Here is a 24,863-nt window from a genome sequence, read left to right as displayed (position 1 = left end):
TCCAAGGTGATCTAGTGAGAACCCTAGCAGCTACATTTTGTACCAGCTACAATTTCCAGCTCAGGGATAAGGGTAGGCCTGCATAGAGCACTGTCTGAAGTGGCATCATTTTCAAAGGCCCAATTTCTAAACCAAAGTGATATTTGAAGAACATATTGAAGTATATTACACTGAATAATTTTGTCTGTGTTGATGCATGCTAGATGTCTAGAATCCATTTGACTCAACATATTCCCTTAGGAAATGTATTGCAGATTCTGGTTTTTAGAGGCTTTTCTTCTTTAATACTGGCTGATTTTCAGTGATAATGAAACTGATTGGTGACCTATTTATTTAAACCCAAACAACAAAGGTTATCTTAGGATGTGGTGAAGTCTCCTCCCAGGTGACCTGGTCCATTAGGGTGACTAGTTGTTTGAATCAGGAGACCAAACCTAAACAATGCATCAGTCTAATATGGGAACTATCAAGTCTTGAGATATACAAAGTACATGTTCATAAATGATACTGTGGCTTTTAAAATAATTGCTTGGGAATTTTACGTTTTCTAAAAGTGCCACAAATCATATGTCATTCTTGCTGACAACTATCTAGCTAGCTGAACAATCTGGAATAATTAAAAATAAATAAACTTAATGAAGAGCAGGAATTAAGGGCTCTGCTGTGCATTTATTTTTGTCCATATATATATCAAAGCAGCAGAGGGGACATGACTGCTTTCAGTATCAGTGACAGCTCCTTGAACCTAGCAGAATGGTGCTCAGAGGGTCCTTCACCTTCAGGGGCAGTTTTCTAGGGTGCCCCATAGTACTGGCAGCAAGCCTTGTAGAACCACCTGGATCTTAAGACATAAAGCCAAGATGTGAATTCCCAGGAAGTGCTTTAACTTGACCTTCAGGTACAGCCTATCAAGTTCTACTGCAGCATCTGTGCTAAAGAACAACTTGCCCATTATTTCTTCTGTCATGCAGGCGAGGATCCAATGTCTCACTCACTTTGGACATGAGCGGCTTGGGAAGCGTTGAACCTTTTGTGACAGCCCCAACGCCAAGAGAGAAAGTTGCAATGGAATATCTCCAGTCAGCTAGCCGAGTCCTGACAAAGCAGCAGTTGCAAGACACAGTTGCAAATTCGCATTTGCTTCAGACTGAGTTCATGGTAAACACGTTGTTATGTAATGCCAAAAGTCAAACAATCCAAACAAAGCTACCAAGCAAGCTGGGATGCAGGTTTGACCTGATGGCCCCTGCAGTACTCTATCATCCAATGCAAAGTGAAGCTACAGTCTCCAAGGATCACAGAAGTGTGACTTTTATCCTGCCGTATATTTAGCCTGACCTATGAAGCCTTTCACAGGCTTACCCCCAAACGCCATTCTCTCAGTTCTCATATTCTAATGCATCCCTATCTATGACATTTGCTTGCTGAACTAGACTATCCTCAGTCATCTGAAGGTTTAATTAATCTTTTTCATTGCTGTCCACAGTTTAATTACTCTGTCCTTTCCATTGCTGTCCACAATGCCTGTCTGTACCAGAATACTTGGTAAATTTTCTCATTTTCTTGAAAACATCCTCAATTGCCATTTTTCCTCTAAATTTGTCCTCTCCTGCTGAAATTAAGCCTTTAAGCATGTGTAACTGAAATAAGCACATATTCTTCCCATTTATCCCTGCCTTCACCTCTCTTTGTCATTTCACTTATCTTTAGGTTGTAATCTCCATAGGCAAGGGCCTGTTTTCCTTCCTTCTGTAGAATGACTTGTATACTGATGGTGCAGTGAGCAATTATATGAAAACAATAGCTGTCAAATTGCAGAGGTGACTCTAGAGAAGGCTGCTTGCGAAGGACTTGAAAGGGTACTCTACCAGCGATTCCCAACCCTCGGTCTGGGGACCGGTCCCGGTTCGTTGATCAGTCCGTATCAGGCCACAGCTCCTCCTCATCCTCCTCCGCCAGCTCACCTTTGGTGCTCTCCAGTGGCCACAATGGCTGGGGCTCCCCCTTGGTGTGGCAGTGCGCAGCTGCTGCTGGCAGCACTCCCCAGCAGGCGACAGGACGTTGGGGGCTCTGGCAGGAAAGCAAGTGGAGCATGGGCTCAGGCGGCGGCGTCCCTTGGCAAAAGACAGGCCTCAGTAAAATTGTCAAGCGTTGCTCTACACCACACACAATGGCCTATGAAGCAACCTTTGTTGGTCACAGAAAGGACCCTCCCTGGGTTAACAATAGGAAGGAACTTTTCCTTTGCTTACAGTTCTCCTCCAACTGCTTTCCCCTCTGGTGAATAGTTACTTTTGTAAACATGCATTTTAAGGTCTGTAATCACCTTGATAGAGCCTCTTGTGGCGCAGAGTGGTAAGGCAGCCACCTGAAAGCTTTGCCCATGAGGTTGGGAGTTTAATCCCAGCAGCCGGCTCAAGGTTGACTCAGCCTTCCATCCTTCCGAGGTGGGTAAAATGAGTACTCAGCTTGCTGGGGGGTAAACGGTAATGACTGGGGAAGGCACTGGCAAACCACCCCGTATTGAGTCTGCCATGAAAACGCTAGAGGGCGTCACCCCAAGGGTCAGACATGACTCGGTGCTTGCACAGGGGATACCTTTACCTTAATCACCTTGAGCTATTTGAAGCAGGGAAAAGGTTCAGTGTTCACTGCCACTTTTCTGAATTGTTGCTTTTCATTTTGTATAAACTTGGCACCTTTCTCATTCTGTGCATTTATGGGAAGGGGTAAGTTGCCCTTCAGAATTACAAGAGTTACTTATCTTGCCTTTTTAAATTCCATTTAGGAAATTCCAATGAATTTTGTGGATCCTAAAGAAATTGACATTCCTAGTCATGGAACTAAGAATCGTTATAAGACCATTCTGCCAAGTAAGTCCCATGAAACTGGCATTGTGTTCAGGCAGTATAATATTCAGGCCTGTAATATATTCCTTTCCCTATGATCAGTCCACTGCTTATGTCACCTTTTCCATTCCCAGTGTTGGGTGTGCCTCTTGAACTGGGACACCTGTAGTGACTGACAAATGAGGACTGAAATGATAAATTTTCTTTTGGAAAAGGCTGGCTGGCTACTCCACCCTGTGTGCTGCTGATGGCATTCAGTGACTTTTCTTAGATTAACTGCCAAGTTCCCAGTAACAAATGAATTCCAATCTATCTTTTGTAGACTTCTTCCTGAGCAGAGCACTTTTTGATGATTACATGTCCTGTTAAGTTGAAGATACATTTATTTTTGATGGTCATTTACTGCATCAGCTAGGATTATCTCCCTTTGTGTTCAGTGAAGGGAGCTCTTCCACCAGGCATTTGGTTGAGGTTGACCGGAACCTGAGCCTCCCTTGCATGGAAATCAATGTCTGATCTTGACCAACCGCGAGTCCCTCAGTATGCTGCCATTATGAATTACTGTTATCACTATTGTTCTGTTGTTCTACTGTACAGTTCTATTGTTATTTACTATTTACTGCTATTTCTGTTATTTATAAAATCAGAGTCCAGTAGCACCTCAAAGAGCAACAAAGATTTATTCAAGACATGAACTTTCAAGTGCAAGCAGTTTTGTTGTGTTGCTTCAGACCAACATAGCTACCCACTTGAATCTACTGTTATTTATAGCTATTGATTCTCCGTGTTGTTTTCAGTTCCGCTGTGTTTCATGTGAACTGCCCTGAGTCTAAGGGTAGGGTGGTATATAAATGTAATAAATACATAATAAATAAATTGTGCTCATACTGAAGATGGTCGGTCCAATCCACACAGCCCACTCTGTAGCCTTGGACTAAGACTGTATGAGGATTAAAATTGTTTAGAATAAATTCCCAGCTCCCTTCCCACAGCTGCAATCCAAAAGAGGAGGGCTGGAGGAACTGTGGATGTCTAAGGGAGTGTTTCTAAGAATGCCTTAACATGGGGCAGTACTTGCACCATCCTCTCTACTGCAGCTATATAAAATCTATATGCCCTGCATAACTGGCACTTTACAGCATCCATATGCTTTTCTCTGTGGTTCTCAAAGGTAAATGCATTTTTCTTTTTCATTCCCTTCTTTCCAGATCTTACAAGCAGGGTGTGCTTAAGACCAAAGTACCCTGGCAATGCCTTGAGCACCTATATAAATGCTAATTACATTAGGGTAAGTAAGCTGATGCTATTTATGAGAATTTCTCATCTTCTATTTCAGCTGTCCCCGATCCCAGGTCTAGGGACCAGTACCGGTCCATGGATCAGTTGGTACTGGGCCGTGGCTCTTCCTCGTCCTCCTCCCCTGCAGCTGCCTCGTCCTCCCCTGCAGCTGCCTCGGGGGCTGCCCTGCCACTCTTCTGCTGGCTCAACTTTGGTGCTCTCTGGCAGCCGCCATGGCTGGGACTCCCCGTCAGCGTGGCACTGCACAGCTGCTGCTGGCAGTGCCCCCCAGTGGGCAGCGGGAAGTCAGGGGAGCCGGCGGGAAAGCAAGTGGAGCAGGGGCTCAGGCAGCAATGGCAATGTCCCTCAGCAAAAGACTACCCCCCCCCGGGCCTCAGTAAAATGATCAAGTGTTGACCGGTCCCCAGTGATAAAAAGGTTGGGGACCACTGTTCTATTTCATTTTCCTAGTAGAGCAACAGTGAGTTTGATCATCCTACTGGGTTATGCCCTATTTCCTTTTCTGCCCCCAAATCCTTGCCCTATTCTTATTTCTTTCTATAAATAAAGCAATGAACAATGGAAGAACCAATTATTTAAACTCTGTGACAAATAATCAGTTGATTCATAAGTGTTGTTCTATTATTCATAAGCACTTTCATGCAGAGTTCTAGTGGAAGTATTCTCTTTTTAATATAAATCCCCATTTTCTATTATATCCACAAAATACACAACTCCTTCTTGTGTCTATTTCTAAATCAGGGTTATGGTGGCCAGGAAAAAGCCTTCATCGCAACCCAAGGGCCTATGATTAATACAGTGAATGACTTCTGGCTGATGGTATGGCAAGAGGATGGTCCTGTCATTGTTATGATCACAAAGCTAAAGGAGAAAAATGAGGTAGGATTTCTCAGCTTGCAAAAAATATTCCATTGTCCTCAGTGTGGAAACAAGCTGATCTGCTGCTATCAAATGATTTGGACTCAAATAACATGATGTATGAAATCAAAATGTAAGTCCCTCCCCGCAAAAAATATCCAGGAACAGTTGATGGATTTGGTTGGGGTGGAATTATTTATTCTTCTTATGCCATCCATTACATTGATTTACTGGATGACATGAAAAGATGGCTCCCTCTTCTGAGAAACTTGCAATCTAAATATTACGCAATGGGAGAGAAATGGAAGGGGGTAGGTTTTTAAACCCTCTGCCAGCAATTCCCATGTACTTAACTCCTTTTGATAGGCTAGTGTGGAAAAACAGTCCCACCAAAATCACCATCAGTTCAACAGTATGATATAATTTCCAAGCCAAATCTTGCAGTGATATCACACTACTCTAGGGCAGACTCTGCACTTGGCTTTTTATCCCCTGTGACCTCAAATTTTAAAAACTCATCTACACCTTATTCAATTTTCATGTTGATATTTAGTACTTTAAATTTTCCCTCTGCATTGTCTGTGATTGATCTACAGTGATGTTACCTTTCCCCCGTGATATCCAGGAGTGGTTATTACTTGATACATTTGAGAAAACTGCTCTGAAAGCCCCAGTATTTCAAGTGTAGATATCTGCGTTTTGCCGGATTAACTTCCTCTGCACCTCCAATACTGATGTAGCAAAGCAGTCTATCACTGATTGGTCAGGTTGTCAATTCAAAGGCTGCAGAAAAACTGCATGTTCCCAGTTGCAAATCCCTCACAAGACTTATATTTGCCCTCATTTCAAAAGTGACTCCAAACCCACACTTCTAGAAGTGCTCCAAACCCACACTTCTATGTGCTGAGATTTGCCTTTTGGATTCTTTCCCCCCTCATCTGCCCCCCCCCAACTTGTTCAGGAAAAAAAATAAACAAGCAGCCTCGTGCTCCATTCCTGCCCCCTTCCCCGTTTGCTTTGGCTGTAGAGGAGACAAACAACAGGAAATAAATCCCTCTCCAGCCTTGTGCTCTTTCATTGACGGCTGGAGTTTTGTGACCACCGCTACCATCCCCCCTCTTATCTTCCCCAGTCAAGCAGGAAGGAGAGAACAGCCAGACAATTAAATGTAGAATGCAATGTCTGTTTCAATTTGGGAAAAACTAATGCAGAAGACCTGCATTCAGATAGATCTGAATTCAGCAGGATTGACAAGGGGAAGCAGGGAATATAAGAATGTATGTGATATCATTTCTGGGTTTGTCCTGGAAATGATTTGATGGTGTGATGATGATGATACTCCCATGCCCCAACCTCTAAAGCTCCCAAGATTGTAAGGCACAGGCCTCAGAACCTTAGAGGGATGGTACAAGCCAACACACAGTATGTTGTGTGAGCAAATCCCCTTACATGATACTGTTTATTTAAAACATATTTTTCTCTCTGAAAAGTCCTTTGGTTACTAACAACTATTTATAAAGAATTCAGCTGTGAATGTGATGGATAGATAGATCAGTTAAGTCATTAATAATCATATCAATCTGGTAATGCCAGCACTAGAAGTGATGTAGTTTAAACTACTGGTAAAAATCTAGTTTTTAATGACTGTTATAAGCTAGCTAGCAATCTGAAACTCAACCCTTCAAAGATGGAAGTCCTGTGGCTGGGCAAGAAGTGACTAAGCAAGGAAGCGCATTTGCCCTGTTAGGATAGGGTGCAACTATTGGTTGCATCCTCAGCCAGAAATCTGGGTGTAATCTTTGATGCCTCCCTATCTATGGTGGCACTGCTGGCATTCTTCCATCTTTGCCAAGTCAAACTACTAGCATCCTACTTAATACCTAGCCACATAATACCTAGCCACAGTCATCCATGCAACAGCCACCTCTAGACTGTATTTCTGTAACTCATTCTACATGGGCCTGTCCTTAACCTTGCTCCGGAAATTACAACTAGTCCAGGACACGGTGGCCAGGGTCCTTACAGGAACACCTTGGAGGGCACACATTTGACCTGTGTTCTTGCAACTGCACTGACTCCCAGTTGAATTCCTGATCAAGTTAAAGGTACTGGTACTTACCCATAAAGCCATCCATGGTCTAAGTCCTGCATACCTGAGCGACTACTTTTCTATCTTTACCCAGAAAGCATTTCGCTACACAGGTTCCAATCAGTTTGTGGTCCCTAAGAAATATGACTGGCCTCATACCTGGTGGATTGCGCTCCCAGAGCAGATCTGGGCCCTGAAGGAGGTAACAGTTCTACAGGGTCTGCAAGACAGCTTTTCCACTAGATTTGTGAAACAACATCTACTGGGCACTCCCTACTAAAAATGCCCCCTTACCATAGTCTAGCTCCAGGAGAGCTGATAATGACCCAACCTGGACTGCTGATGCTGGTACTGTTGTTGATACCAACTTAGACTGTTACTCAATTTAATTTTAAAATTAATTTTAAATGTTAAATTTAATTAATTGTTAGATTTTTCATGTTATTATGATGTTTAATATGATGTACACTGTCCTGAGTGAGCTTGCTGGGAGGATGGTATAGAAATGTAATCAATAAATAAATATGCTGAAGTAGCTTCCATGCCTCCAGAGTCTACTGCCTTCACTTCAGTGGTATTTATTTACTGTGGAGTGTGTTTAGTGAAGCCAGGCAAGGGATGTTCAGAGGTGGTTTATCATTTCCTGCCTCCATCTGTGTTATGATCTGTAGTGTTCGTTGGAGGAACTACCACCCAAGTCCTTTAAGGTCTCCAATCCAAATACTGTCCAGGGTCAGGCCTGTTTAGCTTCCAAGATCTGACAAGATTGGGTTTCCTGGGCTATCCAGTCACAGCATTTCAATGGTGAATCCACCCCATGATTTTGTATAAGAGAACCATCCCTTGAAAAATAGCTTGGACAGTCTTGACATTTTGTGTACTGGAGCATGCGTAGAGCTCTGACTGAAGCAAGAAATCCACTGACTTGACAGAGAAGCTTTTGATAGAATTTTTATCATATCCAAAATGTATTTAAAATTAAATCTAAATGCTTGTATTCTATAGAAATGTAAAATTATAAGCAGTTCCTTGTCTGATCTGATCAAGATACTTTTGAAAATGAGCCCCATTGGAACATAACCTGAACAGAAAATGTTTTCCCAAAGGAAATGCCAATTTTTTAAACACATACTTCTAACACTGCTTGAAAAGAAGGACTTGAAAGAAATACCCAGTGGACTCCAATATAGCAGGAAGTGCTGTGTTTACTGGAATGGCCACAATAGTGTTTATCTGTATTACCATGGCAATTTCCTTCTAATAAAGGAAGGGGAGACATCTTAAGAAGTTCCCAGGCTATATGGAGAAAGTCTATGTTTACATGACTTTCTGACATCCCACTGGGAAATCCTGGGAAAAATATTAAGAACTATTGAAATCATGGATGAATTATTCTATCATCTTATTCGCTACTGGAGTTTGGTTGCTATCTGTCTTAGTTGGAATCAAAATATTAATGCTTTCAGAGAAAACAGAGGAATCACCTTTATTTAAAAAAATAATTACCCTTGTGCAGTGTGGCTTGTTCTGAATCCCACATGCAGAAGGGACATTCTTATTCCTTCTTTTCCCACTAAAACTTGGCTCCAGTTTCATTGGAACAAATGATAGTGGCCATATTGACCATAGCATCCAGCATAAGGTCAATAAAAACATAATTTGCATAGAACCTAAAATTAGGCACAAAGGGTTTAGATTGTAATTAAGGAGGCTTCCAAATGAATATTTTTTCACTGCTTGGAGACAGAGAACCTTCCTGCCCCTCCCTGCAAGGGCAGCAACACCACAAATCAATAGGAGTGTGCTGAATGACATGCCAAATGGGAAAAAAAACACAGGTAACGCCATAAGATTATGACCATCCCGGTATCATACCTTGAGATGAACCAAATAGATATTTATGAAAATTATTGAATGCATTGTACTTTTAAAAAAATGCACTGTTTTGCTTACTCATAGTGTTGCACTTTTGCTTTTCTTTGTTTTCTCCCAGTATCATACCTACCTGGAAACTCCTCCCCAGTGCAAATATAACTATTGGTATTCAGTTCTACTAAATACTGCTTTTTTCTTGCATATGACCTTGCTAAAAGAGCCTCTTGTGGCGCAGGGTGGTAAGGCAGCCATCTGAAAGCTCTGCCCATGAGGCTGGGAGTTCAATCCCAACAGCTGGATCAAGGTTGACTCAGCCTTCCATCCTTCCGAGGTCGGTAAAATGAGTACCCAGCTTGCTGGGGAGTAAACGGTAATGACTGGGGAAGGCACTGGCAAACCACCCCGTATTGAGTCTGCCATGAAAACGCTAGAGGGCGTCACCCCAAGGGTCAGACATGACTCGGTGCTTGCACAGGAAATACCTTTACCTTTACCTTATGACCTTGCTGTGGAGAATAGACTGTTTCTGCATGGAAGTGTAAAATGTGCACTACCTCCTGCTTGCAAATGCATTATAGGAAACCACGTGTTTGCATGCTTCCTGATGAGAGACCCCTCCAATGTTCTCGCGCTGCCTTGTCACAGCTTTCCCCCTCCTGACGAGGTGGCAGAGAACCCTAAAGTGGTGACAATCCACACTTCTCCCCCCACTCCTCAGGTTGTCAATCACCAATCCCTTCGCAGCAGATGTTTTGGGGACTCAAACTTCCACCCCCCCCCAGTCCCAATATTAATTTTAAAAAATACAGTTCCACGTTAGAGTTCAATATCTGCCACATCTGAAAACTTCCATATACTGAACCATCAGTAAATGTGTTAATTTTTATTCTCACTGATTCACTCTTTCCAGATAAACTCTGGGTAAGTCAGGAGTGAGAAGAGAGTTGGGGCAGTACTAGGGGGCTGCCACGGAATACCTGGCTGACCTATGAGTACTATGTTGCTTTGGCCTTTCTAACAGATAAAGACACTTAGTCACTGTCCCATGTAGAGATGGGCATGAGCTGGCTTGTGAACCAAAGTTAATGACAAATTTTGGCTGGCTTGTGGTTTCTTAAATGAAGTTCATTGCAGGTCAACCTGCATTAATTTTCTATGAATTTCCCAGCCTTTCATGGAGATTCATGAATCAGTACATTTGCAGACAGTCTCCACGCAGTAGGAATGTTTACAGAACTTCAATGCAAAGGGGGCTGAACTTGGAGGACATATAGTAGAGCATCTGGGGGGGGGGGGAGAGACCATTGTGGCTAATGTCTTTAGCTTATACAGGATCCATTATATACACTCCTTAATCTCCCAAACCAGGAGTATATAGAACAGATTCTGTGCAAGCTAGAGACACCAAGATCACAGGAGACTTCTTGCTGACTCTCCTCTACCTGCCCTCCAAGTTTGGTTAGGATTTGATTTATGGAGTCTGAACTAAAGCCTCACAAAGAATGTGCTTTCTGGGGAAATAGCTTTCTCCAGGTTGGTCCATTTACGAAACAGACATTAGTTAGGACTTCCTTGTCTGTGCTGAAATATTATAAAGCCAAATGGGGAACCTAGCCTAAAGCTCAATAAAGAAAACAAAATCTGTGTAACAGCAGCAAAAACACATAAAGTGAGGCAATCACAACCTGTATTCAGCAGTAAACACAAACTGATGAAGATACCAAACAATTTATAATTATGTCCAATATCATTAATAAATGGTCATTTTAAATATCTATCTGTAATCTATCTATCTATAATGTATAATATAGTAATAAACACATGCAAAAGAACCTGGCATTAAAATGATACAGAAATAGTATTATACTCCTTGGAAGCCTGCATTCAACTTTTAAAAACTCTCTGACAGCAGTATGTGGAAAACGGTGATGTAAATATGAAATTCTATGATGGGTCCATGTTTATTGTACATGTTCCCTCTCCCCCCCTTCTTTTTTCCTCTCTGCCTGTCTCCTCCCTGGTCCTGGGTTTAGTGCTGCTGCTGTCCCTAATGGCATTATTTTTTGACTTGTCAAAAAAATTAAAAACAAAGAATAAATTAAATAAAAAAGATGTAATATCACATGAATACAATTATTAAGGCAATGTAGTTACAAAATAATGCTTCTGAGACATTTAGTAAATGTAGGGACTTTCATGACTACATTGAGGTTTTGAACACTTTGTGGACATTTGGCACTGCATTGCCTTGTTAACAAGGCATGGGAGCATGGCTGGCAACACAGGCTTGAAGAACCCAGCAGACTGGCTGATCCAGCAAGGCAGCCTTTGGCATACATAGACTGGGAGGTAATCAGGCTTAGCTGCACTGTTGGCAGGTTTATATTATTTCAGTCAATTCCCTCAGACAAAGCTGAAAGCAAAACACGCACAGAAATACACCATAAGATATTATAATTCCATCATCCAAAACAGTTAGCACTTCCAGCTTCATGGTAACCACTCCCAAGCAAACTCTCCCTGCCAAAGGCTGGCATTTTTGTATTATTTAGTTATTTATTATATTTATATACCGCCCTCCCCAGAGGCTCAAAAGTTTGTTTTAGTTACAAATGCTAAAGTAAAGGTTCTGAAATGTTTGGCCTTGATTGGTATTGGATATGCATTAAGATGGTTTGTTTTATTTGCCAGAATTTTTTAAACGTTCCCAAAAAAATCCTGCACTTTATTGGATATTGAACATGTTGTGAAATTTTCTTATCAGAATCTTTAAAAAAGAAAAAAATCAAGAGTGTTTACAAAGTTCGCTTTGGTCATTAACATATAAATGTGATCCACATTTTCTTTGGTAAGAACTTGGCATTGTAAGCAATAGGTAGTTGTGAAGGGAACACATTTTTTCGCAGACCACCATACTTTCTATACACTCATGTGCAGCTTGGGGAACAATGTGAATGGTACAAAGTTTTATTCAAGATACAAACACACGTCTTCAGATAAAGGGGGTGAGCAGACAAAAGAGATCAAAACCCTTGGCATGGACCAAGCAGGGTCCATTTGGCTGATTTCAACTGGGGATAACTCGCAGGGGGAAGTCACATAAAAGGCTCCATCTTGGTTGGCCGCCCAGACAAAGTCTCCAAGGTAATTGGAAGCTTTTAGAATGCTGTAACTGCTAAGAGTAAAGAGAGTGCCTTGAAATGAGGTATGTATCAAATTGAGGGGTGGAAGAACTGTGTGTTTGCACTTTTTAAATTCCTTGCTCAGTTCATTGCTGTGCATAGAATATGTGGCTTTAAAAAAAAGAATTCTTTATTGTTTTAAATGCTGATTGATGGCCTTTGTGCCACTTGGACCTTCACTGTTCAAACACACTATTCAAAATGGACACTTTAGAAAGAGAGGCAGCTGATTGTGAGGTCACTCATTTCCTGAGAGTGCACAAGTATGGTAAGCCATCCCCTTGTTGGGTAGTGGAAGATGCAGGCACTAAGTGGAGCCTTTAAGCTGGGCTTTCTCAACCAGCATTTCGTGAAACCTTGGGGTTTTCTTGACAGTCTTGGAAGGGTTTCTCAAGTGGATGGGAATTAATTAATTTTAATATATATATATTAAATTTGTTAAACATTTATTGGGTGATATAACCATATATGGTCATGTCAACACCCCCCCCCCCACTGGCCAATGATGTGCCTGGATGGGGTGGGAAGGGGAGGGGCCCTGGGTGGGCATGTACACAGCTATGTTTCCCTACTATATTCTTCACAATCACACCCCTTCTGTGGTGTCTTGAAGCCTGAAGAATGTTTCAGGCTACTTTAAGCAAGCATACAGAAGGGAACTTGGTAGTGCAGACCCTCTTGGTAGGTAATTCTGACATCAACCAGCTGGTGGCAGTGTACTGAAGGAGAAGCACAACAGAACTCCTAAAAGGCGAGCTGGAAGGATGGCACACTAGTGAACCAAGATGCAGGATGACTGCAGTTGCCTAGATGCCTCAGAAGGCCAAATCAGAGCAGTGCCCATAGGGCTGTTCTGCCATAAGGTGTACAAGCTTTCTTATAGTTATACATCTTGTCTTGAAGGTCTCTGCTGTTGTGGCTGCTGAGTCCTTTAAAATGTTTTAGTTTAGTTTTGTTTGAATGCTTTATGCATCCCTTTCCCCCAAACAACTGAGGATCCTAGAAATGACCAATGTGTGAGTATTCTCTGTTGAAAGAACAGTATGGTTGTAATCCCATAGTTCTCTACAGGTACAGAGTAAGTGAATACAGGAAGTTCCAAGACATTGACAACAGGCTTCTAAAATATTAGGTAAAGGTAAAGGTATCCCCTGTGCAAGCACCGAGTCATGTCTGACCCTTGGGGTGACGCCCTCTAGCGTTTTCATGGCAGACTCAATACGGGGTGGTTTGCCAGTGCCTTCCCCAGTCATTACCGTTTACCCCCCAGCAAGCTGGGTACTCATTTCACTGACCTTGGAAGGATGGAAGGCTGAGTCAACCTTGAGCCGGCTGCTGGGCTTGAACTCCCAGCCTTATGGGCAAAGTTTTCAGACGGCTGCCTTATCACTCTGCGCCACAAGAGGCTCTAAAATATTAGTATACTTAAAAACAGTGGAATGCCTAGTATACATTTTAAAACATTCTGTATAACTTGTCATTGTAAGGAATCAAGAATAATGTCAAGAATTATATAGTTTGAATCACATCCTCCCTCAGATTGCAGAAGTGGCTTGTGGGACTGAGAGGAAGATGGTGCTACAAAAAAGAGAGAGGGGCCACCTGGGCATGTGTGTGGAGCTTGAGGAAGCTTCACTAATACATAGATCAGGGCCTATTCTGCATAAAATGATTTTTCCCACATTCATTCTTACCAATCTCCATTCGATTTGGGCCCAGACATAGTGAGTGATCTGCAACAAACAGTTTCCCCAAACCGAAACAGACTTCAGTCGCTTTCGCCATCTACATCTGGGTGGGCTCCTCCACCCAACTGTAGCCCTCCTTAGTGCTTCTTGATCACACCACTCTTCCCCCAGTTCATGGCAGTCTGCCAGGAAATTTAGTGCCCACCACACCACTTTAAAGCAACCTTGCACTTATCAGCCCCTGCCCTCCCTCCCCCCCTGCATAGCAAGATGTAAGGGCCCTGGGGCAGAGTGAGCCTTTAAAATGCGTGGCTGAGGCCAAAGGGCCACTGAGCTGGAGCTCGGAGGAGAGGTCGCCAGAAAACTGAGTTTCCATTTAGACAAAGAATATATTATGCCGCAAGCCCCTTAAATATTTTTTTAAAAGAAAGAAAGAAAAGGCTCTGTAAAATGTATGTTCAGATTAGTGAGCAGAGAGCAGAGAGTACCATAAAATGGCAAGTGATTGAATGATATCAGTGTCTCAACAATCCCAAGCAAAAGATCCAAAGGATAGCCTTTTCTTTTTGAGTCCGCAACTCAACTAATCAGCAACAGAAACCGTGCTACGTCAACATTGTAAACACGTTTACAGAATTGTAAAAAAGTGGGGGGGGGAGTGCTGGTTAATCCGAAGCCGCAGACATCTACGCTTTCTTCTATTGGGCTTCCGGAACGCTTTAGTTGGACATCCCGGAAAATAAGTGCTCCCTGATATTCCGTAGGGTCAATGCAGATCGAGGCATGGAAGTTGCAGATGGAAAATTTCCATCGAACAAAATCAACATGGAAATTGATTTCAGTGCATACAGGAGGGATTTAATCAATCCGGGATTGCAATAAAAGCTTTGTGCAGATTCAGCCAAGGTTTGAGGGGTGCTGTTGGAATCCTATCAAGGATTGTGATCAGGCCCATAGCCACAATGGTACAAAAAAAGGCTCCAGCCCCTTCAATCATCAGTCATGCCCCTCCAAATCACAAGTCTTTCAAGTGTAAATTTTCTGTGTAAAAAAAGGAAGGAGTTGAGGTTAAAAGTATTAATCCTGTCATAAGCACGCTTCCCCTGCCTGGACAGAGTGCAGCTTATGGCTGTACCTACAGCCAGGAATTTGGGGGTGATCTTTAATGCCTCCTTATCGGATCATGAAGGTAGCACAAGCAGCATTTTTCCACCTGCACCAAGCTAGGTTACTAACGGCCTACCTGTCTTCAGAAGATTTGGCCACAGTGATCCATGCAACGGTCACTTCCAGACTAGACATCTGTAACTCACTCTACACATATCTTCCCTTGTCTCTGACCCAGCAATTGCAATTGGTGCAAAACACAGCTGCTAGGGTACTCACAAGGTCATCTTGGAAGGCCCATGTCCAGCCTATTCTGAGGCAGCTGCATTGGTTACCAGTTGGCTTCTGGATCAGGTTCAAGGTTTTGGTTCTGAACTTAAAGGCTATCCGTGGCCTGGGTCCCACTTATCTGAGGGACTGCTTGTTTCTTTATGCCCCCCACAGGACTCTCAATTCTGCATATATTATTTTGCTGGTCCCCCGCACCCCAGGAGGCACACCTGGCCTCAGCCAGGGCCTTCTTGGTCCTGGCCCCGACCTTGTGGAATGAACTCCCGGAAAAGCTGAGGGCCCTGACGGGAGGTATCAGTGTTCAGCAGGGCCTGTAGGAGATGTTCTACCAGGCATTTAGTTGATGCCAGGTTAGAAAGATTGGGTCCCTCCCTCTATAGGCCCCAAGGCTGGGCATCGCCAGTAAATACTCTCTGGGGCAATGGTGACAACCGCGGTAGAGTACGAGGAGATGGGATGGGGGAATTTTTTTGTAGATTGCTTATTGTAGATTGTTTTTCACCTCCAATATTGGTTATATGTGGATTTTAATGTTCTTATTGTAAGCCACCATGAGCCGGCTGGGCTGGGAGTGGTAGTCAACAAATACAATTAAATATAAATAAATCTTCCAAATGTGAATTCTATGTGAAACTGATGAACAGAATTAAAAGTTAACAGGGCTGAAAAGTCCTGATGCTTTTTAAAAAACATACAAAAGGAGTGTGTGTGTGTGTGTCTGAAATCATGTTGAAGTAAAGCAGAGAAAATAAATAATGATGGTTGATTACCTATGGACTCATTTGTTCCTCCAATAAAACATTTCTGACTATGAGTCTGAACGTAATAGAGGCACTGTACCTTACTGGAAGTGACAGGCAATAATAATGGAAGGTAGGTTTGGTGCTGTCAACCCCAGTGAAAGCTGCCAGTGAAAGGGCTGGGAACAAGACAAGAGTAACTTCCCTGAGGGAACAGCAGAAGCCTGGAGAGAGCTGCAGACAGTAGACCCATTTATCAAGAAATCTCAAGAGGCGGACACTGGGATAGTTAATGGGCAAGGAGTAGCTGAAAGATTCAGTATTTCTTTTCCTACAACTTCCTGGGGAGCTGTCTATTTATAATTGTTCGTGTTATTAACTCAGTAATGCTCCAGGGTGAGGTTGGATAGCTGCTAAAAGTTATTAGATTCAAGAGTCAAAAGCTGATTTTTTTTTTTTACATTGCTGGTATCAGAATGGACTGGAGACTGGATTTAAGATGCATGAGCCTTCTTTGATCCCTAAAGTACATGTGACGTGTCTCTGTGAATGATACCTCTAAAATAGGGCAATAGAATTTAATCTAAAGAATTAGGTGGCCGTCAGATGACCTGAAATATCAAAGGTAAAGAATGTTTTTTTTTTAATTATGGGGGGGTAAAAGGCTAATTAGCTATAGAATTGCAAAATAAGTTTAATTTTTGTCTGCTCATTTTACTGATAGGATGATTTGTTATTTTATTGTGGACTTCATATGGAACTGCAGTAGTAAGGGATCTGTATATTAGTACTAACACATGGAAGCGTATGTATTTTTAATGCTCAGTAGGAAGATTTAATCCCCAGTATGCTCAGATTTTATTACTAACTATGGTACTTGGAGCCCTTTTATCATTTCTATTCAAATATACTGACTTCTTTGAGGGGCTTCAGGTTGCTCTTGACATAGTTTAGAAAGAAAGACCTGCCCTGCACTCATAAACCTGATTTTTTTGGGGGGGAGGTACATTATATTTTTGTATTATAAGCTGCATTGGGTGCTCCCTGTAGAGAAAACTGGCATGTACATGCTTATATAAATATATCAAAAGTTGACTATCCAGCCCAGGGAATTCTTCTCATGAATGCCATTTTAATTCATCTCAATCACCAATTAAAATAAATCTAGAACAGAATGTTTTTAACTTATTTTATTTCAAAATATATCCCTTTTTCTAGAAATGTGTGCTGTACTGGCCAGAGAAGAGGGGAATATATGGAAAAGTGGAAGTACTTGTTAATAGTGTGCAAGAATATGAGAATTATACTGTCCGCAACCTTACACTAAAGGTAACAATATAACTGATCTCCTGAAACTGAGCAATGTAATCTGAAAGAAGAAGACGATGTTGGGGGGGGGAGAATCTTGCACATAGTGGTTCGATTATGGAACTCATCAGCACACATATCTTCCTAAAATCTGTTTATTGAGTAATTGTCATGTTCCTTCAATGTATATACATCTGAACATGTGATTTACGCTCCTCTCCCCCCCTCCTTTAGACAGGTACTGGTTGCCACAGGATGGCCATTAAGATAGAGTTGCCAGGTGCCCACTGAGGATAAGGGAACTCACACTCATACCCTGTTTTGCCTACCCTCATTCCAGTGGGAGTCAGAGGGGGGGAGACAACACTGCTGATATTTTGACATTATAACCCTTCCTTCAGTGTTCTAGGAACTGGCTAGATATTCAGCATAGAGTTCTGGGGACTTCCAGAGAGGTCTTTACTCAGAAGTCATGTCAAAGCATTGGTGTCCATTTCATTTCCCATGCTCCACTGCCTAAAAGCTTCTAGGGAGCACAGAGCCAGCATACCAACATTCAGGCCACCAGATAAAGTTCCTGTCAGTTTGAAGGGGGTCATCTCAACACAAAGGCATCCCTGTGTGAAGTGGGCAGAAGCCACCACCACAGCAAGTTGGCAGCTCCTGCAAAGGGGTGACAACCCCTTACCTGTTCAAGGCAGATAGGTGCAAAGTGGGTGGGAGCCACAAGCCAGCAGTCCCAATTCTTCACAATGCAGGTGAGTACAAGCCAGGCAGAAGTCACGGCAAGCCCACTCTCTCTGCTCTGTTGCTGTCACAGGCTGTAGGTGTGGCCAGGTGTTTTTCTGGAGCAAGTGGAGGCCAGGGTGTATATTTGTTCCACAGACATCCAGGAGGGATCTTGGAAGTAAATCTTCTGTATTTCTGTATTTTTAAGTTTGGTATAGGGTTATGTTTTTTTGTTCTTTTTGTTAGATTTGTAACACAGTAGGCACAATAATATTTTCTTTGTCTTGTGCTTTAGTTGAATCTGTAGTCTTTCCTGTCTAAGAGACAAGACTGTGATTCTAAGTTTTCTTCACCTGCCTTAGAACACTCAGTCACACTCAAATGCATATGCACAGGAGTGTCCTCCCAGGAAATTGGGAAACTGCCCTTTGTACTTGCTCAGATGTAGACTTTACTATTGTCCCCCAGGTCAGTGGCAACATGGGAGGGTAGATATATAACTTGGGATGGTGGCACAAAGAAGAGCTCACCACTTCCTTAGGCAGCCTATTCCACTGCTGAACTACTCTGACTGTGAAAAATGAACATGTGACACACATGTATGCTGATGACTCCTAGCTCTATCTCCTGATGAATAACCCCCCTGATCCCATGGCCCAAATCCTAGAAGCTGTTGCAGAATGGTTTCAGCATAGTCACATGAAGTGCAACTCCTTGAAAATGGAGGACCTTTGGACAGGTGGGAAATGGTCAAATCAGGAAGCTCGCAACCTAAAATGGCACAGTGAATCAGGAACTTGGGTATGATCCTTGATGCCCAAAGAAGTTCATGTAAAAAAATAGCACATTTTCGTTATATATTTATTAGCCAATGAACAATTTCACATTTGAATTATTTGAGAAACTTGTGAGCTAAACTGAATAAAATGAAGTTCAATAGGGACAAATGTAAAGTTCTGCATTTAGGTAGGAAAAACCAAATACACCAATATATGATGGGGGAGACTTGTCTTGGAAGTAGCATGTGTGAAAAGGATCTAGGAGTCTTAATAGACCATACATTGAACATGAGTCCGCAGCGTGACTCGGTGGCTAAAAAGGCAAGTGGGATTTGGGGCTGTATCAAACGGAGTATTGTGTCCAGATCACGGGAGGTGATGGTACCAGTGTACTCTGCTCTTGTTCAGCCTCACTTGGAGTATAGTATTCAGTTTTGGGCACCCCAGTTGAAGAGGGATGTTGACAAACTGGAACGTGTCCAGAGGAGGGCAACAAAGATGAGGGGTTTGGAGACCAAGACATATGAAGAAAGGTTGGGGGAGTTTGGTCTGTTTAGCCAGGAGAGGAGACGTCTGAGAGGGGATCTGATAACCATCTTCAAGTATTTAAAGGGTGCCATATAGAGGATGGAGCAGAATTGTTCTCTCTTGCCCCGGAGGGACAGACCAGAACCAATGGGCTGAAATTAATTCAAAAGAAATTCCGTCTAAACAACAGGAAGAAATTCCTGACAGAGTGGTTTCTCAGTAGAACAAGCTTCCTCAGGAGGTGGTGGGTTCTCCATCTTTTGAAATTTTTAAACAGAGGCTAGATAGCCAACTGACAGAAAGGCTGATTCCTTGACGGCTCCAAGTGGTGGCAGGTTACAGTGGATGAGCAATAGGGATGTGAGTGCCCTGCATAGAATAGAATCATAGAAGCATAGAATAATAGAGTTGGAAGGGACCATACAGGCCATCTAGTCCAACCCCCTTCTCAACGCAGGATCAGCCCTAAGCATCCTAAAGCATCCAAGAAAAGTGTGTAACCAACCTTTGCTTGAAGACTGCCAGTGAGGGGGAGCTCACCACTTCCTTAGGCAGCCTATTCCACTGCTGAACTACTCTGACTGTGAAAAATTTTTTCCTGATATCTAGCCTATATCGTTGTACTTGTAGTTTAAACTCATTACTGCACATCCTTTTCTATGCAGCCAACAGGAACAGATTCCTGCCGTCCTCCAAGTGACAACCTTTCAAATGCATAAAGAGGGCTATCATGTCCCCTCTCAACCTCCTTTTCTCCAGGCTGAACATTCCCAAGTCCCTCAACCTATCTTCATAGGGTCCCTTGGCCCCAGATAATCCTCGTTGTTCTCCTCTGTACCCTTTCAATTTTAACTATGTCCTTCTTGAAGTGCATAGTGCAGGGGGTTGTACTAGATGACCCATGAGATTCCTTCCAACTCTATTATTCTGTGATTTTGTGATCAGGGAATATTCTCTGGACTTTCAGATTTATCAATTTCAAGTGTACTTTGTAGTCCTAAAATGTTATCTGTTATCACTTCAATTTGGCTCAGTTCTTCAGACACTGTGCCTAGCAGCAGTAGTGCTGGCCAAGGGTATGCATCTCACATTTTCCACATGAAAAGAAAGGCAAGCAATTAATTCTATTTCTATGCCATCTCCCCATCTATCTTACATAATCCTTTTATTTCTTTGTCATCCAAAGGCCCAAACACCTCTGTGGTGGTTTCCTGCTCCTAATATATTTGAAGATATTTGTATTGTTTGTTTTCATGTTTTTAGCCCCAATCCTCAATTTCTTTTTACTTGTCTTATTGCCAATTTCATTTGTTTTACTAGGAGTAGTTTTTGTGCTCCTTTCTGTTTATCTTGATCAAGGAAATTTTCCATTTTTAAAAGAAGCCTTTTTGCATTTTATGACTTCTTTGAGTCATTAAACACATTGGTTTCTTTTAAGACTTGTGGCACCTTTCCTGATTTGAGGTATACATTTAACTGGTATACTTAGAAGCATCCTGGAGGGGGTTTATTTTTTTAAATTCATCCTTCAAACTCCTGTCTGAATAGTCCCCTTATTTTGGCAAAGCTGCCACTTTTGAAATCAAAAGGGACTGTTCTTGAATTTGGGCAACTTTCTGTTGACATGAGTGCTGAACTTAATAGCATTGTTGTCACTATTCCCATTTGGTACAAGAACATTTACATTTCACACCAAAACCAAGTCCAGAAATGCTAGGTCGCTGCTCTGTGACCAACTAGTCCAATGCATAGTCATTTATGATGTCTAGAAAGCTTGTTTCTATGGCATGACTCAAGAACTTATTTGCCCAATCAAAGTGAAGGTAGCTGAAATCACTCTGTATCACAGCATTCTTCTCTTTGGTTTCTGTCCTTATTTTCATCTCCCTCTTGAGATCTACTTCATGGTTTTGATCAAAGGGACAATACCTTTTCTTTAAATAATACTAAGGGCCCATTATCTCTGCCAGTAGTGATTCCATTGAATGGCATTCATGGCAATATGGGGATTTAACCTAAGTCTTTCAGATCCCTCTCAGTGTATATGGCCAAATCAAATAGTGATGCTCTAGCAAGATCAATTCTATACACATAAGTAGAACTCTCCATTGCTAGCTCTGGAAGGAAAGACTATCCTTTGGCACTCATGATGACAGCGCTGTATATATAAAGGGCCCTAAAAACACTCTCAGTCCATGTGAATTTGTATGCTAAATAGCAAAAGTGCAAGTTGTACCTAGAGTCGTTGTTCTGGAGAAAAATTGTGGTATCTTATACAGTTGTGCCTCCTTTTTGGAACTTTTTTGCTACCTGAAGAAGTCATGGCTTTTAGTAAGTGATAAAACTGTACCATTATTTTCAGCAAGGAAACCAGTCAAAATGTGTCAAACATTATTGGTACACATCATGGCCAGACCACAAAACTCCAGATAGTGCTCAACCTCTTCTACAGCTCATGCTGGATGTAGAAAAAGACAGAATGGCATCAGCCGGGAGAGGGCCTGTAATTGTGCATTGCAGGTAAGTCACTTAAAAAATTTTTTTTTTAACTTTTGACTATTTTTTAACTTTTGAAAAGCTTAAGTTTTAAAAATGGACCATTTCAGGAGTAAAAAAATTAAAAACTCCTCTGTGGGGAGTTTTACTTAATATCCACAGCCAGGCTTGAACTCACAAAGCTGTGATCTCTGACAAGCACCTTACTGACTCAATCACATTGTGGCCCATGAATGTTCTCTTGTGTGTTCTTTTATTTTAAGAGAAAGAAATGCAATGGCTCCTTACAATAGTTTTTTAAAGAAAGGAATCCAAGTGTAATGCATCTACTTCACTTAAAAAAAGAAATTGCCAAGATGGCAGGGAGAAGGCAGGAGAAAAGAACAGAGAGAGTGCTGCCCTGGTGAGAATTCCCCCTCCGTGCATTGTGTAAAGCACATGTCAGGAGGGAGAAGGCAGGAGGTAGTGGCGTTAGGCAAGAAGGGCTCATCTTTATTTCTGACTTATTTCTGGCTTTATTTATTTCTCTCTTAATGCTGCACTATGCTCTTCACAACACTTAAGGGAGCTTATAAAGCAGAAATAATGGTTTTACAACACAGAAGTTGAAACAAAATGAAGGCAGCACTAAAATTATAAGTCCAGAAGTGAAAGCCATGTTCCTGCCGGAAACCAATCAGCAAAGACTAATCAAGAGCACACAAAAAAATACAAAAGAAAAAATCTCAGTAATCCAGTTAGTATGCAGAGCTACATTTTGCAACTTGGAGGAGAAAATTCAAGAAAGAAGATAGGTGCAGAGTATAGAAAAAAAGGAAGTGAACAGAATGTGAATTAAAGGGATCCTGCCTTCAATTCAGTAAGAATTGAAATTAAGCTGTGAATGCTGAAAGCACCCTAGAGATGAGTCTAACAAGACTTTCTACATAAATATGCTTTTTAGTGACACTTATGCCTATTTCCTTTTCTTAAGTTTGCAGAAAGATCTGTCTTGTCTGCCCATGGTCTCAGTCTCTAGGTTTAAGTATTCACAGATAAGGCCACATTGAAATTTAGGGTCTGATTAGATATTATGTTAAACAAGTTGGGGAAAACCCCAACCCAACTTGTGTTTATCAGGCAACTCACCTTAAACATAACTAGTAGGCAAATTGACTCCCACACATGCATATGATGGCAGAATGATTATGGTGACTTTATCCCTCCCTTCCAACACACACATTTCTGGTTGCAGAGATGAGCCATAGGGGATGGGCTGTTTATCTTATTACTTGTTCCAAGTATCTCCTGGAAAGTCATGTGGAACCAACTGTAGGGCAAACAGCCCATTCTCCGCAGTTCTTTTCTGCTACCAAAGGCATACAGGGATAAAAGGAGGGGATGGTGAAGTCTCTGCTGCCACTGTACGTGCACTCAGGAACCAATATCCCTCATTTTTAAGGTGAATGCTGGGTCACATGTTAAATGCTAGTTGGGATCCAGGTCACATCTAATATGTTGCCTAATAAGGCCCTTAGATATATTGATGATTCTTTTTTTTTCTTCACTGATAATATTTCAGAGCACTTACAGTCTGAATTGTGAGCACTGATTATGGTAATTTAAATAGTTTGGGTTAATTTTTACTTTCAGTGCTGGAATAGGAAGAACTGGGTGTTTTATTGCTACTGCCATTGGCTGTCATCAGCTGAAAGAAGAGGGTGTTGTTGATGCTTTAAGCATTGTCTGCCAACTGCGTTTGGACAGGTAAGATGCTGATACACACCTTCAGACCATATGCAGCCAGGGTCCTGCATACCTCAAGGACCAGTTGCTTGCTTATACTCCCTGAAGAGCGATTTGCTCTATCCGTGGCCCCAAAGAAATTTGCCTGGCCTCAAGCAGATACAGGGGCTCCTTGTCCATGGCCCCAACTCCCTGGTGGAACAAGGTCCGCATTGAAATCAAGACCCTACTGGACCTCAAACACTTTCATGGGGCCCGCAAAACGGAATTCTTCCACCAGGCTTTCAGTTGAGACTGGTGACAGGATTATTCCTGAACTTGGCTCCTTGTCAAGCAACTCTGACACTCCATACACTCTAATGTAAAGCTACTGCCCAGCTGTTGTCACCCCTTCTGATCTCATCTACTGTAATCTGTTACCCCGTGTGCAATGTCCCCAAATGATAACTGCCATTTAATTGTTCCTGATCATTATGCCTCTGTTCATGTTGTTATAAATGTTTTAAATGTACTTTGTGAACAATCATTTATATTTGTCTGTTAGATCTCAGGTATTCTGCTTGACTGTAATCTCACTGATTAAAGTTATTTTGATTAGACCAGACAAAGAAAGTGGTCTAAGAATAAAGTGAATGAGTAAGCTGAAGGAGTCTTGGGGACTATTTATACATAGCATTGCACTAACAGGGTTTTAAGGAAAAATCAGTCCCAGAAGACTTCAGTTGGGGCGGGGAGGGGGTGGTTTTCCATCTCAAAATACCAATTTTCCAAGTACCTTTCTATTCAGGGGCTCCAGGTATGTATTTAAAGGGAAGAAAGCAATGGGGAGGGAGCAGGATCTGGAGTAAAAATATAGCAAGCATACCTACCATACCTCTGCTGAAAATTACAGCTTCCCAAGGTTCCTTTTCATTAAAAATCACAAACCCTACTGGAGCATTGCTACATGTATGTGAATGCAATATCTAGCTTGTCCTTGAATTTGAAAAACAATTATTTGCAATTCTGTTTTTTTTAACATTGTGTTATATTTTTGGTTTGAGATAAAAGGCCAAAGAAAGCAAAAATGAGGGTTGAATATGTCGGAGCTTAACCAATGCAATTGCCTATTTACCCTGAAAATGGTTATCACTGTATGCTGTTTCCTATAAAGAGCAATGGTCTAGATCAGAGAACTTTGAGCACATCAGAGCCAGAAGGCCAGCTATTAACATGAATATAGCCAGAAACAGTGTTTCCAGCTGCCTCTTATATTAGGGATTATATTTTTGTCATCTAGATTTTTTAAAAAAGTATTCAACTGCCTTTTCCTTTATTGTT

General features: G+C 41.9%; 2 protein-coding genes across 7 annotated transcripts in view; one reads left to right on the top strand and one right to left on the bottom strand.

Annotated features, from left to right (window-relative positions):
* Positions 1 to 24,863, bottom strand: part of MYRFL (myelin regulatory factor like) — a 512,195-nt gene that overhangs the window by 142,750 nt on the left and 344,582 nt on the right. The window lies entirely within an intron of this gene.
* The window catches only part of PTPRR (protein tyrosine phosphatase receptor type R), a 156,281-nt gene that overhangs the window by 126,498 nt on the left and 4,920 nt on the right, over positions 1 to 24,863 (top strand). For 5 of the 6 annotated variants that reach the window (XM_077338803.1, XM_077338801.1, XM_077338806.1 and 2 more), the window contains 7 exons: positions 972 to 1,158; positions 2,789 to 2,873; positions 4,058 to 4,137; positions 4,890 to 5,027; positions 17,197 to 17,307; positions 21,685 to 21,842; positions 23,451 to 23,564. In XM_077338803.1, the coding sequence (XP_077194918.1) occupies positions 972 to 1,158; positions 2,789 to 2,873; positions 4,058 to 4,137; positions 4,890 to 5,027; positions 17,197 to 17,307; positions 21,685 to 21,842; positions 23,451 to 23,564 (873 nt within the window). The remainder of the gene's footprint in view (positions 1 to 971; positions 1,159 to 2,788; positions 2,874 to 4,057; positions 4,138 to 4,889; positions 5,028 to 17,196; positions 17,308 to 21,684; positions 21,843 to 23,450; positions 23,565 to 24,863) is intronic. The other variant, XM_077338802.1, reaches the window with a different exon arrangement.

Source organism: Paroedura picta, chromosome 5, assembly GCF_049243985.1.
Source record: "Paroedura picta isolate Pp20150507F chromosome 5, Ppicta_v3.0, whole genome shotgun sequence".
In the NCBI taxonomy this organism is placed as follows: Eukaryota; Metazoa; Chordata; class Lepidosauria; order Squamata; family Gekkonidae; genus Paroedura; species Paroedura picta.
The sequence above is the reverse complement of the archived record's forward strand: the minus strand, read 5'-3'. Positions and strand labels throughout refer to the sequence as shown.